This window comes from Cyclopterus lumpus, chromosome 16 (assembly GCF_009769545.1).
Source record: "Cyclopterus lumpus isolate fCycLum1 chromosome 16, fCycLum1.pri, whole genome shotgun sequence".
NCBI classification, from domain to species: Eukaryota; Metazoa; Chordata; class Actinopteri; order Perciformes; family Cyclopteridae; genus Cyclopterus; species Cyclopterus lumpus.
The window spans coordinates 4,372,314-4,386,893 of record NC_046981.1 but is presented as its reverse complement, the minus strand read 5'-3'; the positions used below and the strand labels follow the sequence as shown (position 1 = coordinate 4,386,893).

At 44.5% G+C, this 14,580-nt stretch overlaps 1 protein-coding gene across 1 annotated transcript in view; it reads right to left on the bottom strand.

Annotated features, from left to right (window-relative positions):
* The window catches only part of LOC117745311 (exostosin-1-like), a 28,932-nt gene extending 14,859 nt beyond the window's left edge, over positions 1–14,073 (bottom strand). Inside the window, exon 1 of the mRNA XM_034553547.1 lies at positions 12,124–14,073. Coding sequence (XP_034409438.1) covers positions 12,124–13,064 — 941 coding nt within the window. The 5' untranslated portion in view covers positions 13,065–14,073. The remainder of the gene's footprint in view (positions 1–12,123) is intronic.
* Between the last annotated feature and the right edge of the window lie 507 nt (positions 14,074–14,580).

Here is a 14,580-nt window from a genome sequence, read left to right as displayed (position 1 = left end):
TACCTCCAGCCGTGATGAGCAACTTTTTTTTTAAAGCAATGGAGCTAGATGACGTTGCCTGGAGCAGCAATGGGGACGTGACACTGGGACAAAAAAAAAAAGAAAGGGGGATGGCAGCAGAGCTTATGGGGAAATAACATTTTAATTGATAAAAACAACAACTAGATGTGATTACATAAGCTAGGCTGCATCATGGCACCTGGAGGCTGAATGTTTATAATTAAAAATTCCTCTTTATCCTTTAACGTCATCATTTTTCCCCCTAATGTAAATGGTCATTGCACGGTAAGGGGTTTATAAGTGACATCGGTTTCTGTGGTGTAATATTCAGTACCCATTACATAGTTTTATTTCCGAGGTCACCCAAAAAGAAAAAGGAATTCTCTCCCTTCTTGGTGAAAGCATGAACCCAAGTACTACAGTACAGACAACATCATGGTTAATTATAACGTGTGACTAATGAGAAAATATATTAAAATCTTAAAAGTAAAATCAGAGGCAGTTGAATGCTGGGATAATTGCTTAATCTTTCTGAACCCCATTTGCAAAAAATTAATGGACTTAAAGCTAAGGTAGGCCATTTTGATAAACTAGCAAGAGTGCACTAGTTTTTAGAAATGTTGTGGCTAACTCTTTAGTGGCAACATTAGCGCCAAAAATCGCTAAATCTAGCCCTAAAACTAAGTATGCCACAGTGACAGCCTTCAATGAGAATTCCAACCAATGCAAACAAAACGTTTCTGAAGATAACCTGACCTTTACAAATCACTGCATCTGTTCGTCTTCGGTGCAGATGACAAATGAAAGTGGAGGGTTGTTACACTTTATAAGAAAAGAGACACTTTACATCGGTGGAAGAGCCACAATCGCTGACTAATGGGCGTTAAGGAGCAAACTACCAGCTCCACCCACTGGAGCAAAGAAGATATTAATACCAAGAAGACTTTTTGAAAAACAAAGCCTTTGCTTATTTCCTCAAGGTACCTTTGGCTCACCCCCCTTCCTCTGGTTAATGAGTTCAAAGACAGCTTTATAAAACATTTACAGACACACAGAGGGGGGTTTCAAGCTCTAGCATAGTTCTACATGACCCCAGGTTAATTCACCTAATTACTAGGCTTTGGATCTTCTATCGCGCTTCATTTTTCTTGTTCCTCTTCTCTGTATCCATCCATCTTAAGCCCTCTCTCACAAGCAGAACCCAAAAAAAAAAAACCTTTCATCTCTTCAAATATCCCTCCTCAAAATGGAGTCCTACACCCCCCCGGGTTAGTTACAGTACGCGCAAAACATACAGACCAAAAAACGCGCAGATTTATCACCGTCCATCCAGAAATGTTTGTGCCATAAAAAGAGCCGCTGGATTTTCCCCGAATCCTGAAGGAGTTTGGAGGAAGCTGCCCACATCTCTAATCAGCTATCCATCAGCTTGATGAGGTTGATGAGAGGGATGCTTTGAAGTGCTCTCCGGATACCAAAAGCCAGAACAAGGGAGTGTTGGAGATAATGAAATGACTGCTGTTAATGGAACAGCCATTAGCGCTGGAATGTCGAGGCAACATAAAAGATGTCAAGACAGGCAATTATACTAGTTGACTGCAGTGGCCACGGAGAGACTTTCCCTCTTTGGCAAATGCTTTTATAAATGTGACATGTTATGCATTTACTTAGAAAGTATCCTGTATTTCCAACAAGGACAGTGAGCCTGAGTAATATGGTGGAGAAAAGTCATTCCTTCCAGATTTCTTTGGTCAACAACATGGCTGGTAAATGGCATTCTGAATGGATGAATGAATGAAAGTGGGTCTCATCCAGGGCAAAAAGGGTGAAAGTTGAGCAGATAGATCGAGCCGAGCTGCTGTTGCACTGGCTGTTTTGCACCAGTGAGGAATGCCTCTGATCTGGGCCAAGCAGCGACGGATGAGGGATGAGATACATGGATGTGAGAAGGCAGATAGCGAGGAGGAGGAGGATAGGGATTGAATGACACAGGTGGAGAGTGAAGCCGAAAACTAGCGATGAATGGACGCGAAGTGCGGCGGGCAAAAGGAGAATAACAGAGGCTAAGGGGATGGAAACAAAGGAGGGAATACAGATGGGAATGTAATCAGCGAAATTAGGAACAAAGCAATGTATTAATGTATCAGCATGTGGACAGCTTTTTTTTACTAGCGTGAAGACTTGTCAGCTCCCAGACATCCTCCTGCCTTTATTTATAAAAAATAAAAAATGCAAAGCAATGTGACAAAAGCCAATGACAGGGAGATGGCGTCTTTGTAATGTCTCTAAATTCAGAATATGGAACGCCGTCAACTGAATGTTGCCATCAACGCACCATCAAATGGACTTGTGAGCCGTGTCTGATCTGATCCCATCCCATAATGCAGAGAGAGGGGGATTTAGATAAAGCCCGACTGCTGGGGAGAGCATCTGCCGGGAGTGAGAGGCCTGTTTTGAAGCATTTTGTGTTTGTGATTTGGGACAATATCGGAGGGGTATAAAACTGGAGGACCGTGTACAAGTATGTGTGAAAGTGTACAGGCATGAGGTTCTATTCAGGACATACCAGGAGGCGATAGCCTTATGCAAGCGTTTCAGGAAAGAGAGAGAGGGGGGTGAGTGTGAGGGAAGGAAAAAGGAGAGAGTTCATGTTTTTTTTTTTACATGAAATAAATACATGACTGTTTATATCTAAATGGGTTGTGGGCGTGGGACGATGAGTGTGTGTTTATATGACAGTTATGACCAAGGACGCCGCAGGGATTAATATAAAGTCGAATAACCACAGGGGGTCAGCTGAGGTCAGCGGAGATGACGGCACTGCAAAGCCAGCTCGAAACATCGAAACTTTCCCGTCAAATGTCACGTAAACCAAAAAGGAGGAAGCTTACTGAAAACCATCTGAAAAGTAGTTCCAGTGGAAACGAACGGTGATCCGAATTTGCTGAAGATGGAAAGCCTCAAATGAACTGGGAGAAGAATGCTATAAGCCCAATAATAGTATAAAGTAAGTGAGGGGAGCAGCTTCGTTCGACTGCTGAGTAAATTAGTGTCTTGCCAAGTCAGGCCGTCAAAAAAAATGAGTAAACAGTCTTTTTGCTCTCAAGAGGCAAAAAATGATTACCTCACAATTAAGCGAGCACGGAGGAGAAAAGCCCCATTGCCTCAGTGACGGAAAGAGAGATTACAGGGTGGTGGCGGCGGTACTAATGATGATGGGGAAGGGGAAAACACTGCAGTTCATCCCAGAAGGATACACAAAATTGCAGGAACCATCCAGAAGTGTGCGGCACTTGGCTCAAGCATCGTCAGTGCACTTCAAAATGAAACATGAAGATGGAGTGCCTCATTTGTTGCATATTGCCTGCTGTCGAGTTCCTCAAAACATTGAGACGTCAACATCCAGAGAAGCATGCAATGCGTTTTTCATTTCAGTATAGTTGCATATTACGCTTCTACATTTATGCATATATCTTTGGGAAATATTGCTAGGCCAGTCAAATGATATAGTAACGACGTGTTGAATAGTATATATATAAAAAAATATGGATTCCAATACGAATGACTAAATGCATACACTTGACGTGTAAGACATTTACAACCTGCACTGGGATCTCTGTACCAAAGTCGTTCTCATGAAGGCTTATATTGAATGGAGGGTCAAGCTTTGCCATATGCCGCTGCCTGCCACCCCTTAGGTTTTAACCCCTCTAATGAATCCTCCCTCACTAATGTGATGACCATGGAAAAGGGCGATCTAATCCTATGCTGGTGCTATGATACACCACACAGACACCGACCCATCTACAGGCTATTAGAACAAATGAGACCCTGCTGAGAGTGCACAAGCTCACGGACTTGAACACTTCTCATGCACCGATGAAATGAAAAAAGGGAAAGTAATTACTATAAAACAGTCGTCACCTTGTATTCACCACACATACTATATGTTAGCACCGTGCAACGATTGCTGTGTTGCAACTGCCTGTGTACAGTCATGCGTTAACTGTCGGGAGGCTGAACACATCGTCAACTATATTAATCATTTATATTCTCGTCCTCAATCTACATTCAGTAACCCATTTCTTTCGCTGAGTTCTTTTATTTATTTTGTTACCAAACTACCAACATTTTTTTCAGACAAGCTGACAATGTATTACTAAAAAAGGAACAGTAGGCCACCAGATGAATGGGTCAGGGGGAAGCTGGTGCACATCATCAAGAACCTCTCAATGTCACGATGGAGAACAAGTTGACTTTATCTCGGAGAGGAATGTACCGCATAACAAGGTTCTCTGGAGGCAGCTGGAGTCCTCTGTATCCTCTCAGACACACTGGTCCAGAACAAAAAGCTTCACCATCTATTAATGAATTCCACAGCCAGCAGCGCCTGTTGCTGCGGGCAGGTAATTAGTTTGAACAGCGGGGAAGGATCAAAGACGACACTTCCTGGCCTGCCCTCTGGTTGTGGCCTCACAAGGGGAAGTCACAGGTTTCGCCGCGGGAGAGAAGAAACGAAACCGCGTCGAGCAGAGCCAACGAAGCACAAAGTGATAGTCCAAGTCCGTCGCAGCAACTTACCCGGTTGATAAAACACCTTCGAGTCTGTGGCAATATTCTCATTCACCTAATCTGTTCTGAATTTGACATTAATGAGTCTAAATGGTCACTTTATCTGTTAAAGGTTGCAACAAAGAACAGGTTGAATAAGGCCACCATTTCATGGAAGAGTTACGACAATCACATACTGAGGGTTAGCTTTGTGTGTGCTGGAGCTTCCCTTCTACTCAAAGTGCAGATTAAAGCCATTATCTGACAAAGTGGAGTCCAAAGAGGACAGCAAGAGATCGCATATCTGTTTGTGTGTGTGTGTCAGTTTTATCTGATCGTCCAAGTCAGTACCCAGCCAAGCCCAACAACATGGTGGCTGGTAATTTCTCGATGCTGCCAAGTGTGGTTACACGAACACAGGACAAGGTCCCAAACGCTGACGCACATTCAAAGTACCTTTGAGAAGCTACATGGACAATCACACTCTTCAGGTCCTCTCTCCAAACCAGAAAGAAGGCTATGTATTATTGTACCACACTACCCTTCAATTCCAAAAATTATATTTTGTGGCACCGAGTCAAAAGACATTTAGAAACTCTAAACGTCCGCGGGCTTGGCAGGTCTATTCTCCAGTGACTGAGGGATTAAAAGCCCATAGGATTTCGGTGGCCTTGATTTTAAAGCGCCGCTTAATTCTGCATGTAGCACTCACAACATATTTAATTGTACATGAGGGATAATTGAGAACGCTCCCGTCATGCCGAGCAACCAACTTATCAGAGTGTTTGAAAGCCCTGTAAATGTGCCTCATGTCACGCAAACACTGGCTTGCTGAATGACGAATCACTTTCAGAAATATACATCTTTGTCCTTAGTTGCTCCATCAGTGGCACTTTAGATGGCTTTGTTATAGTAACATGGAATGTACTAGTCTTCTTTATCACTTCAGGGCTTTTCTGGTCCACTTTTTCACCCCATACACAATTTAACCAATCAAATTGTTCACATCAGCGGAGGGCATCAACAGCTTGACGAAAACAGACCGATAGGTTGCGCAGCCTTAACTCTGGAAAACCCCTCTCCAATCAGGCCAAAGTATGAAGACACCATTAAATAAAATGGATTTTAGATACTACCCTTCACGAAGGTCCCCCAGTTCATCTCAATCCCCATAAAGTGCCGCTTGTGTTTCATTACAACGTACGTTTAATTTTTTCACAGACCTCTGGACACTCCCCTGCCTTACCGTTGCATCCGACCCGACTTGATCACTTCTGTCAAGGAAATGTGACGTGTGCCTCCCCCATGATGACAGAAAAAGCACTTCCCTGGAATGGACCACACTCTCGGTCTGGCATGCGAGACCGTCCCTTTCCTTATCCTTATCTTTATCCACACTCCCAGCATTCCAAGTCGAATACATCACCTGCACATGTCTGCCAAGGCCGAGACATACATCATCCTGTCCGGACATGAGCGAGACGAAGCGTAGCAGACAAACGGCGCTGCCCTCTGTCCTGAAAGAATAGCCTCCGGAAAGCGAGGCGAGAAAAAAAGGCCCATTCTAGCAAGTACCGCAAAGCATTTGAAAATCAGGAGGAAAAGTGTGAAATAGAGAGCGAGGCCACAAAACTAAAGTTACTGCATTAATAATGCTACAAGATGCTAGATTTTCCTTTCTTAAATTAAGCTATACAGGGTCATGTACCAAGTCACTGGCCACAAGCTGAAGTCAAGGTAATGTAGAGCGAGCTACTTCACACACACGGGTCGTAATTATTGATTGATGAGACGTGAACATTGATGGTAATACCCTCTGTTCACCCTCGACCTCCCGCTCTAGAAATCCTGGCAGTGAAAAATTAGACGGCGAGTAGACTGCATACTTATGGGAAAATGGTTCACTTTCAGTAGTTTCTGGGATTAAGAACACAAACGTGATGGCATACATCCAATCAGCACATACACACTAACCACATAGGAAGATAACTTTGAGGATATCTGCAAATTATCATACAGGGAAAGGAAAACACAAAATTAAATGTAGTTGGTTTACTTTACTGATGGAACATTTGAAATATTACAAAATGTAAATATTTGTAGTAATTTGCAGTTCAGAACACATGCATTCATCCACAGCGTCTCCCCTTCACAAAAGGTACGACAGAAAGTAACTGAGGGGGTGATACAGACAGTGCCCCCACCCCCCCAGTCTTAACTCAGAAGTCGGAGTCGGCTTTGTGACTTGTGTGACGCAAGGCCGTTATAAAGATGAACAATAACGGACATGCGATAGCTCGTCCGCTCAGTTACCCGCTTTACCGCATTCGTTTCCGTAGGTATCACTTTCTGAATATGAGCAGTTTGTTATCCCCCAGGTTCTATAGGCAACTGTGCATCGTCCATCTAGTTTAGCCCTTCACAAAAAGCTACGGCCCATTAGTACTATAGGGTGAATCAATCCCTTCATACATGGTATTCATCAGCCAGAAGCTGCACTGTGCACATCTTTTTGGTTCAATATTTAGTTTGCCATTAGTGAAAGAATCTTTCAAAACGTCCAGTTGTTATATAAGCTACTTTAAATTCATGTGCAAACAAGAATACTGACAGATTTCCTGTTCTTTTGTCTGGACCATTACAAAAGATGATCATCAGCAGACAAAACATATTTAAAAAAAAAGGCATTTCAAACCACATCATTGAGAAGAGTTAATGTCTCCTCATTGTCGGTGGCTGATTACGTTAGCATTTCAGCCTCGGGGAAAAAAAGAGTCAGCTCATGTTCAAGTTAAATATGAACCACACTGACAAGACTATGTATTGGAGACACACATATTGAAAAATGCAGTACAACAGCCACTTCAGTATTATTTGTTTGACAAGAGACTTGAGTTTACTCGGCACAACGGGTTGTTGCTGGACCCTCATGTGGGTTGGTATCAAAAGGCCTTCATACAGAAACTGGCCAAAGCGCAACACTTCTGAAACAGTTCTTAAAAACACTGACCAATCCAAAAATTATTGTGTGGTCATGTAAATGTGATTTCTCGGCCTGCGTCAACAGAGGGCGAACATATAATCTGTTTGGAGCGGTTTGTGGTTTACCAGCCTCCTTCACTGCCTGCTGCATCATTCAGGGCCAACCGTCAATGGTGCACTGGCAGAGCGGAGTTATTATAAAGGTTGGCAACTGGAGGAACCTTCCTGAAAAGGGGGTCTGATCATCAACAGAATGTACCACAGATAGGCAAAATAAAGTCAGCCAAAACACCTGCATAATGGAAATGCAGACTGAACAGGGCATACTGTAAACAATAAGCAACACCATACATCTCCTTTCACACTGACGGCGAGCAAATAATTAGTCGAGAGCTTCCTGACTAGCTATTCAGCATATTATGAATTAGACATTTCACCCTTTTAGTATGGATCGTAGTTCACGAAATATTCCAATGCCACACAAAACCTTTGTCAAGCAGTGCCACTTGTTGCTTTTTATTAGACATATCTAATAAAATAGTAGTCTGAGCTTTGGAACATGAGCACGTTGAGCAATGCTTGGCTTGTTTGATGTTTTGTTTTTTCTTCCGTGACATTTTCTGTAACACACGTACAGACATAACCCTCCAACTCTCATACGTGCACAGAACAACATGCATGTAGGCGGTCGAATTGCGTGTTCAAGCGCCCCTTTTGACTAAAAGCAAGCTGCACAAAAACAAAACAAAAAAAGGATGGCGAACGAGCGAATGTTCAGTTACTCGGAAAAACCACGGTGGGCTACAAAATAAACAATATAGGGCATATGAAGTTAATGTGCAGGAACTCAGAGATCGACCAATCTGCTCCAACGATTATCGTTTTCCCCAAGCTCTGTAAAGCCTGTATCAAGTTGGCTCCCAGCCCTGTGCCAGGGGCTTTGGCCAATACTGAGGATTAAAACCCTGCAAGTCTATAAATACACCTAGCAGACCAACGTCAGCACCCAGCCAGCTATTGCACTCACCTCTCACTGCTGGATGGTTGGCACGAGTTTTCCTCTCTTCTGCTTCCCTCTCGATTTTACCTTCTCCCACCGTCTTTCACTTCGTCAGACTGCTCTTTCCCCTGGTGTTCCTATCCCCCCCACCCCCCTCAAACTCACTCTCAGTTCGTCTCCCACTCTTCGGTGTGTCCCTCCCGCACCCCCTCACCTCTCACTCCATCCACCCATCCATCTTGTACCCTCTCGCTTGGCAGGGCCTCTTAATTGGAAACACGCCGTGAGAGGGGCTTTCAGTTTGAGGTTAAAATTGCATCGGTCCTGCCTCCTGCTGTAACTTTTCTTCTCTCCTTTGACAGACTTGTACACACAGTGGCTAAGTGCAGATGTCTGGACTGTGGTGAAGGGGGAAGCACAGAGTTGACTCTACCCACTGGATGGAAAAAGCAGGGACATAACAGGTAAACAAGCCAAATGGAGGCACGCTGTAGTTTACGTGCAACACACACAAATATAATTTCGTCCCAATGACATGCTTGAATTATGATATGTAAATGAGAACATGGAGGTATTTAGGAAACCATTTTGCATCACACCCGATACACCCTTTTACAATCCCAAATGTGGGACCTTTTTATAATGCCCGAATACAAAAACACTTTCCTCACATATGTTATGAACGTATGCAAATGTGTGTACAAGCAATATTCATCACAGCTGCAAGTAGAGACCCTGGGGTAGCTAACAGATTTATATCAACAATAAGAGAAGGTACACAAGCCACAGAATGACTTTTTTTTTTGTGTACAGTCACCGTCCCCTATAAACAGGTTACACATGTACATACACAGTGCATCAAAAACCCATACACATTCCAGGCCAACATCTGGAGAATAAAGTCTTAGCTAGTATGCAACAATGACATGGCCATTGCATGGTAATTATGGTGAGAGGCTGCAGTCACAACTTCCTTGTTGTCAGTGGGAGAGGATAAGAGGGATTTGTTGCACAAAGGGAACACAAACTATTACTTCCACCCAGTTAGACCACAGAATGTACCGTCTGACCCATAGGGCTGTATGACAGGACAATGCAACTCACAATCACACACGTCAACCTGCATAGAGAGCTCAGTACTGCCAACATGCTGAAGATATATTCCTGATCTCTGCTTTATGAAAGGGAGATGAAACAGTGTGGAATAAGCATAAAGTGTAGTGCACCAATAATCGGCTAATGTCTTAACCTGAGACTAAATCTGTCTGACCAACAAACCGCTGCTTAATCAGGAAGATATTGGGCTCAGCTCATTTTCCTAAATTCCCAATTTGCAGCATACCAGCCTATTCCTACTCGCGTGTCATCTACAGCACAAGTCAGAGACAAGTTTCATTTAGAAAGTAGACACAAGAGCAAATATTGATCTCCTTTAACAACCGGCTTCCTTGACTACTGTCCCACCCATTTGGCCCCTCTTAGTCCCCTTGGAAAGCCCCGTTTAAAGCTTCAAGCCAGGCCATGGATAAAGCGTGGGTCTGGGTATGATTAGCGAGTGAATATAATTCCTCTGTTGGGAACTGATGAAGCAATCCTGTCAGACATAACGTTAACCATTTGGATTTACAACCTCAAAAAGACATTGCAGTTCAAACAGACATCATAAAAAACAGATTTCAACGATAGTATTTTAAATGGCCCACTGTGAAACTGTAAAGCATGTTCCTCGCCAAGTGCACAACTTGTTGGAGCCATATTAGTTAAAGTGTCGCACAGACTTTGTTGAATGTCGGGGCTCTACCAGCACTAGGGGAATAAACGGGAATTCCAGTGTCATGGGGACCAAACTAACGTCCGTTGACTGATAGTGGTGGGGCTTACTGAGGCTGTACTGAACATCCCTGTATGCTACCTAATGACAGGAGGATTCATTCTTCTTACAACTGATGCCACTCATCTCACTGAGTGAAATGTGAAATCCCTCCCTGAAAGCGCTTGGCAGCTAGCTGCTGGCAGAAAGAGGCAAAGAGAGAGCAGATAGCGCCATGTCTTAAGAGCGATACTGAGAATGTTATTCCGCCAAGCCACCGAATGAACCGATACCTGCAGGCACAAAGAGGAGAATCCACTGAGCATCAATGATGAGCAAACACACGAGACATCTCGATATTAAAACGCTTCCACTTTATGTAATCCAGGTATCATATCAGACCCCCTGACATACATTGAAATTGTCTGTTACCCAAACTGAACTGATAATAAAATTAAATTAAAAAAAGATTTGACAAGTGGGTCAATCACAACTGGCCCCAAAACAACAGCGGGGTCACGAAGGACACGGATTGGGGCCAGGGCATTCCTGGCTCATGCAGTTGGGCTTGTCTGGGAAATGACTGAGCAAACAGGGGCCCCGAGTGGCTTCCCCTTACTGGCACCAGTGCTTTGTCCCCACTAATCCACTCCAAAGAGCCACAGTCAAACACCCAGCGCCACACAGTCACCAGTAACAACACAGCACAGTCTGGGGACACACGAAATGAATCCCACTGGCCATCGCAGAGAGACAGACGCCAGTTTGCTCATCAGATTTGGGCACAGAGAACAGTGCGGCTTATCTGTAGTACAGGTTGATGTCCACAGAGCAACTTGTTGAGGCATATTGAGCTGTGCAATATTGCCTTCTGGAGCAATGGGGACTACTGAGGAATATATTACTTTTCAGCATTGTTAGAGTTGTAGAAAATTAGCCACCTGTGAGCATTATGATAACTGGTAGCTTAGCGTGTGCATTTTTTTTAATCAACGTTTTCCATCAGAAGCCTCATAATACACTAACAGGCAGAAAAGTGGAAATGTCGAGAGCAAGAGAAGCAGATTTATCCACTGCTGAATAGAAGGCTGCAGACAGATGGAGATATCTAATGAAATTACAACAATACAGGGGCTCTTGTGGCTGACTTGAAATCCAATCTACTTATCCGTGACTCGTGATGGGAAATTTGGTCAATAAAAGCAATATTTAAAAAGCAACAACTCACTGTTGTAATGCCAAAGTACATAACATACGGCTCCTGTCTTAGTCATACAGCAATAAACAAAAACAGGAAAGCAGAATTACAACAGCATGACAACAAAAAATGATCAAACTGAGAAGGAAAAGAATACGTAAATGGTAAATGGACTGTACTTGTTGTTGAGCCGGGGATCTAACCATCGATCCTCTGAATCAAAGATAACCCTGCTCTGCCCCTGAGCCAGTCCCCCTAATGTACTAGTGTAATGAATAGGTGTTGTTGGAACATCAGACCCATGCCAATTTAATATACCACTGCGAGTCCATTTTGAAAATTGAAGGTTCAATCCAAGGAGGAAATAGATGGTCTGTCAAAACATTCATGACACTTAACACTTGCCTCGGCGTTATCAGGAGATGGAAAGAGTGGCTTAGAGTGCGAGCTAAAGTGGTAAAACATAATGTAAAATCCTGCCAAACCATCAAGACGAAAAGAGAAAATAGGGGGGGGGGAATAAACAGATCCAGACAGCAACTGTAAAATTGCAAAAGAGAGAGGAAAATGAATAGTACTTACTTGTCATACTCTGCATTGTCTTTATCACAGCGTGCATCTTTGTGCTTTTGCCAGTCCTTCCCATGCTTACAGGTGGTGAGGAGGACCACATCCTCAGAGTTATGGACATGATATAAAGCGTTCCTAGTGTCTGAACCTATTCCGGTTAGATACCTCTTCCCCTTAAAAACAAGCATGTACTTCCTATACGGGGGTATGGTGTTGTGTTTCAAGTAGCCCCGTTCCCCTCCTGTCCTGGGGTGTTCTTTAGAGAAAAGAGGGATAGAAACGTCAAAACCGGGCCTAAAGTTCTCGGTGCTGATGCTGGCCTTGGCCAGCATGGCGAGGCCGATGTCAAAGCCAAGGTCCTCCGTGTAGTCTGGCCAGGTGCCCGAATACAAGTTGAAGATGATGTGGTTTTTGCCCCCATTCCACAGGTGGAGGCTCTGGACTTTTACTTTCAGGTTGTGCACGTACTGGGGTGAAAGCTGGTCCCGGTCTAGAGTGTCCAAACTCAGGACAAACAGGCACGCTTGTCCCGGGTCAGGCGTGTAGAACATGGATCCTTCAATAGAGGACAATATGTTCTGGTAACTCTCTGACATCTTCTCCCCTTTCTGCTGCGGGTAGACGTACACTTTAAATCCATTCTTCTTGCACATGGAGAAATCAAAGCAGGACTCCATTCTGCAGCGTTTTCCGCCGTACACACCCAAGTTCGCGTCCCGCTTCTGTCTCGGAGATATGTGCTCATTGTGATCGTCTTGCTCCCGGGGGCTGAAGGGCTGCAGGGACCCCGGGAAGTGACGCCACCGCGCCCCGGGACGGTAACCGGCGAGGCTGCGGTCATCACGCCGGCTGGCACCCCGCGAGAGCGGGACTTGTATCCCCCCAAAACAAAACAACAGAATGAGACACGCGCCGGCGGAGAACAGAGTTAAGTACCGTTTTTTGGCCTGCATGTGTCCTCCGATCTGAGATAAGATGCCTGGCGATAAATCCGAGAAGTCTCCCAAGTTTTGTTCTCTCACCACGTCCTGCGGGAGCGCTCCGCCATCTTCCCACGGGCTGCTGCAAGGGCTGCGCGCTCACTTCTCCCACCTTCTGCTTCAGATGCCTTTCACAAGTCCGGGAACTGATCCAAAGCATGTGGGCGATTTATAATGTTCGTCCGCTTTCGCCTCCTCGTCCCAACTGTTGTATCGACTAGCTGACAACAGATTCTCCTCCACAACGGTGACTCGATCCACTCAGAAACGGGTGGCTGCCGTTATAAAGTGCCCCCCCACACACTTTCCTTTGTACAACATCACCTCCACTCCGCTGATGTTTAGCTCACTAGGACCACATGGTAACTGACAACATGGCACACAAAAAGAGCGAGTTACAAACTTCTGGAGTAACGTGTAAACAAGTGGCGTGAACCGGGACTTGTTGCCTAGTTTAACTATTGTCCCTTCTGGAAATTAGCAAACCAAAAAGAGGACACTGGATAACTAAATATTCAACACACCGGGTCCCGAGACGCTCCTACGGTTATTTTACAGTTTGTGCCGAAAGATAAATGAAAAAAAGAAAAAGATTATAATAACGGTTTGGACACAAACACAGCAAAATTACTCCATCCGATTTAGCTAGCTAGCAAGCTAACAGGCTGGCTAATTTCTGCAAACATTCCCAGTTAGCCTGTTAGCTAAGCGGCTGCATCAAAGTGGCGTCAACGCTGGTTGGAAGTAAAGTCTCTCCCGTCTCTCCTTCCGCTAAAAAAAAAACAACAAAAAAAAACGTCTCTCGTCCACAGCGCGTTCACGGCGCTCTTCACGTGAAGCCGACCGGCTTTAATTCGCTCCCTTAAATTTCTCTCCCGGTCGCGTGAAGTGTTGAAGTGGCGGCACAGTGACCCCGAAAAACAAGCGCTGCTGTGGAGACTGAGAAGCGAGAGCCGAGCAGGGACCGCAGGTCCCACTGCTGCTTGCCGATGATGACGACGATGACGCGGCGCTCCTTCAGCGGCGCTCCCATTGGCCCGCGTCACATCCGAGGGGCGGGGCTACCACGAGTGCACCCATTCACATCCAGAGATGAAGAGAGGAAGAATAGTCCCCGCACTGCTTTTTTTTTTTTTTTTTTAAACCAGAGGGGAATTATGAGCTGAGATTAGTGGTGTTGCCTCTTGAACCTCATTAGCCCCATGTGAGAAATGGAGTATTCTTGAATTAAATCCATTTTTATAGTATTAAATGACTCCCACAGTCAGTACGTTTTTTTTGGGGGGGGGGGGGGGGTCAGATCATATCACATGATCTTAATGAGCAGATGGAGTTTGCGCACATGGAGCAATACGTTTTCTTTTAGCACTTGGAAGACTTGGCAAGACAAGTTTTTCCTCTGAAATAAATAACAATATTTTTCATCCAAAAATTATTATCAGTGTAAACTCAGCTCTTGGATCATTATAAGCAAATTCAGCAAATGCCC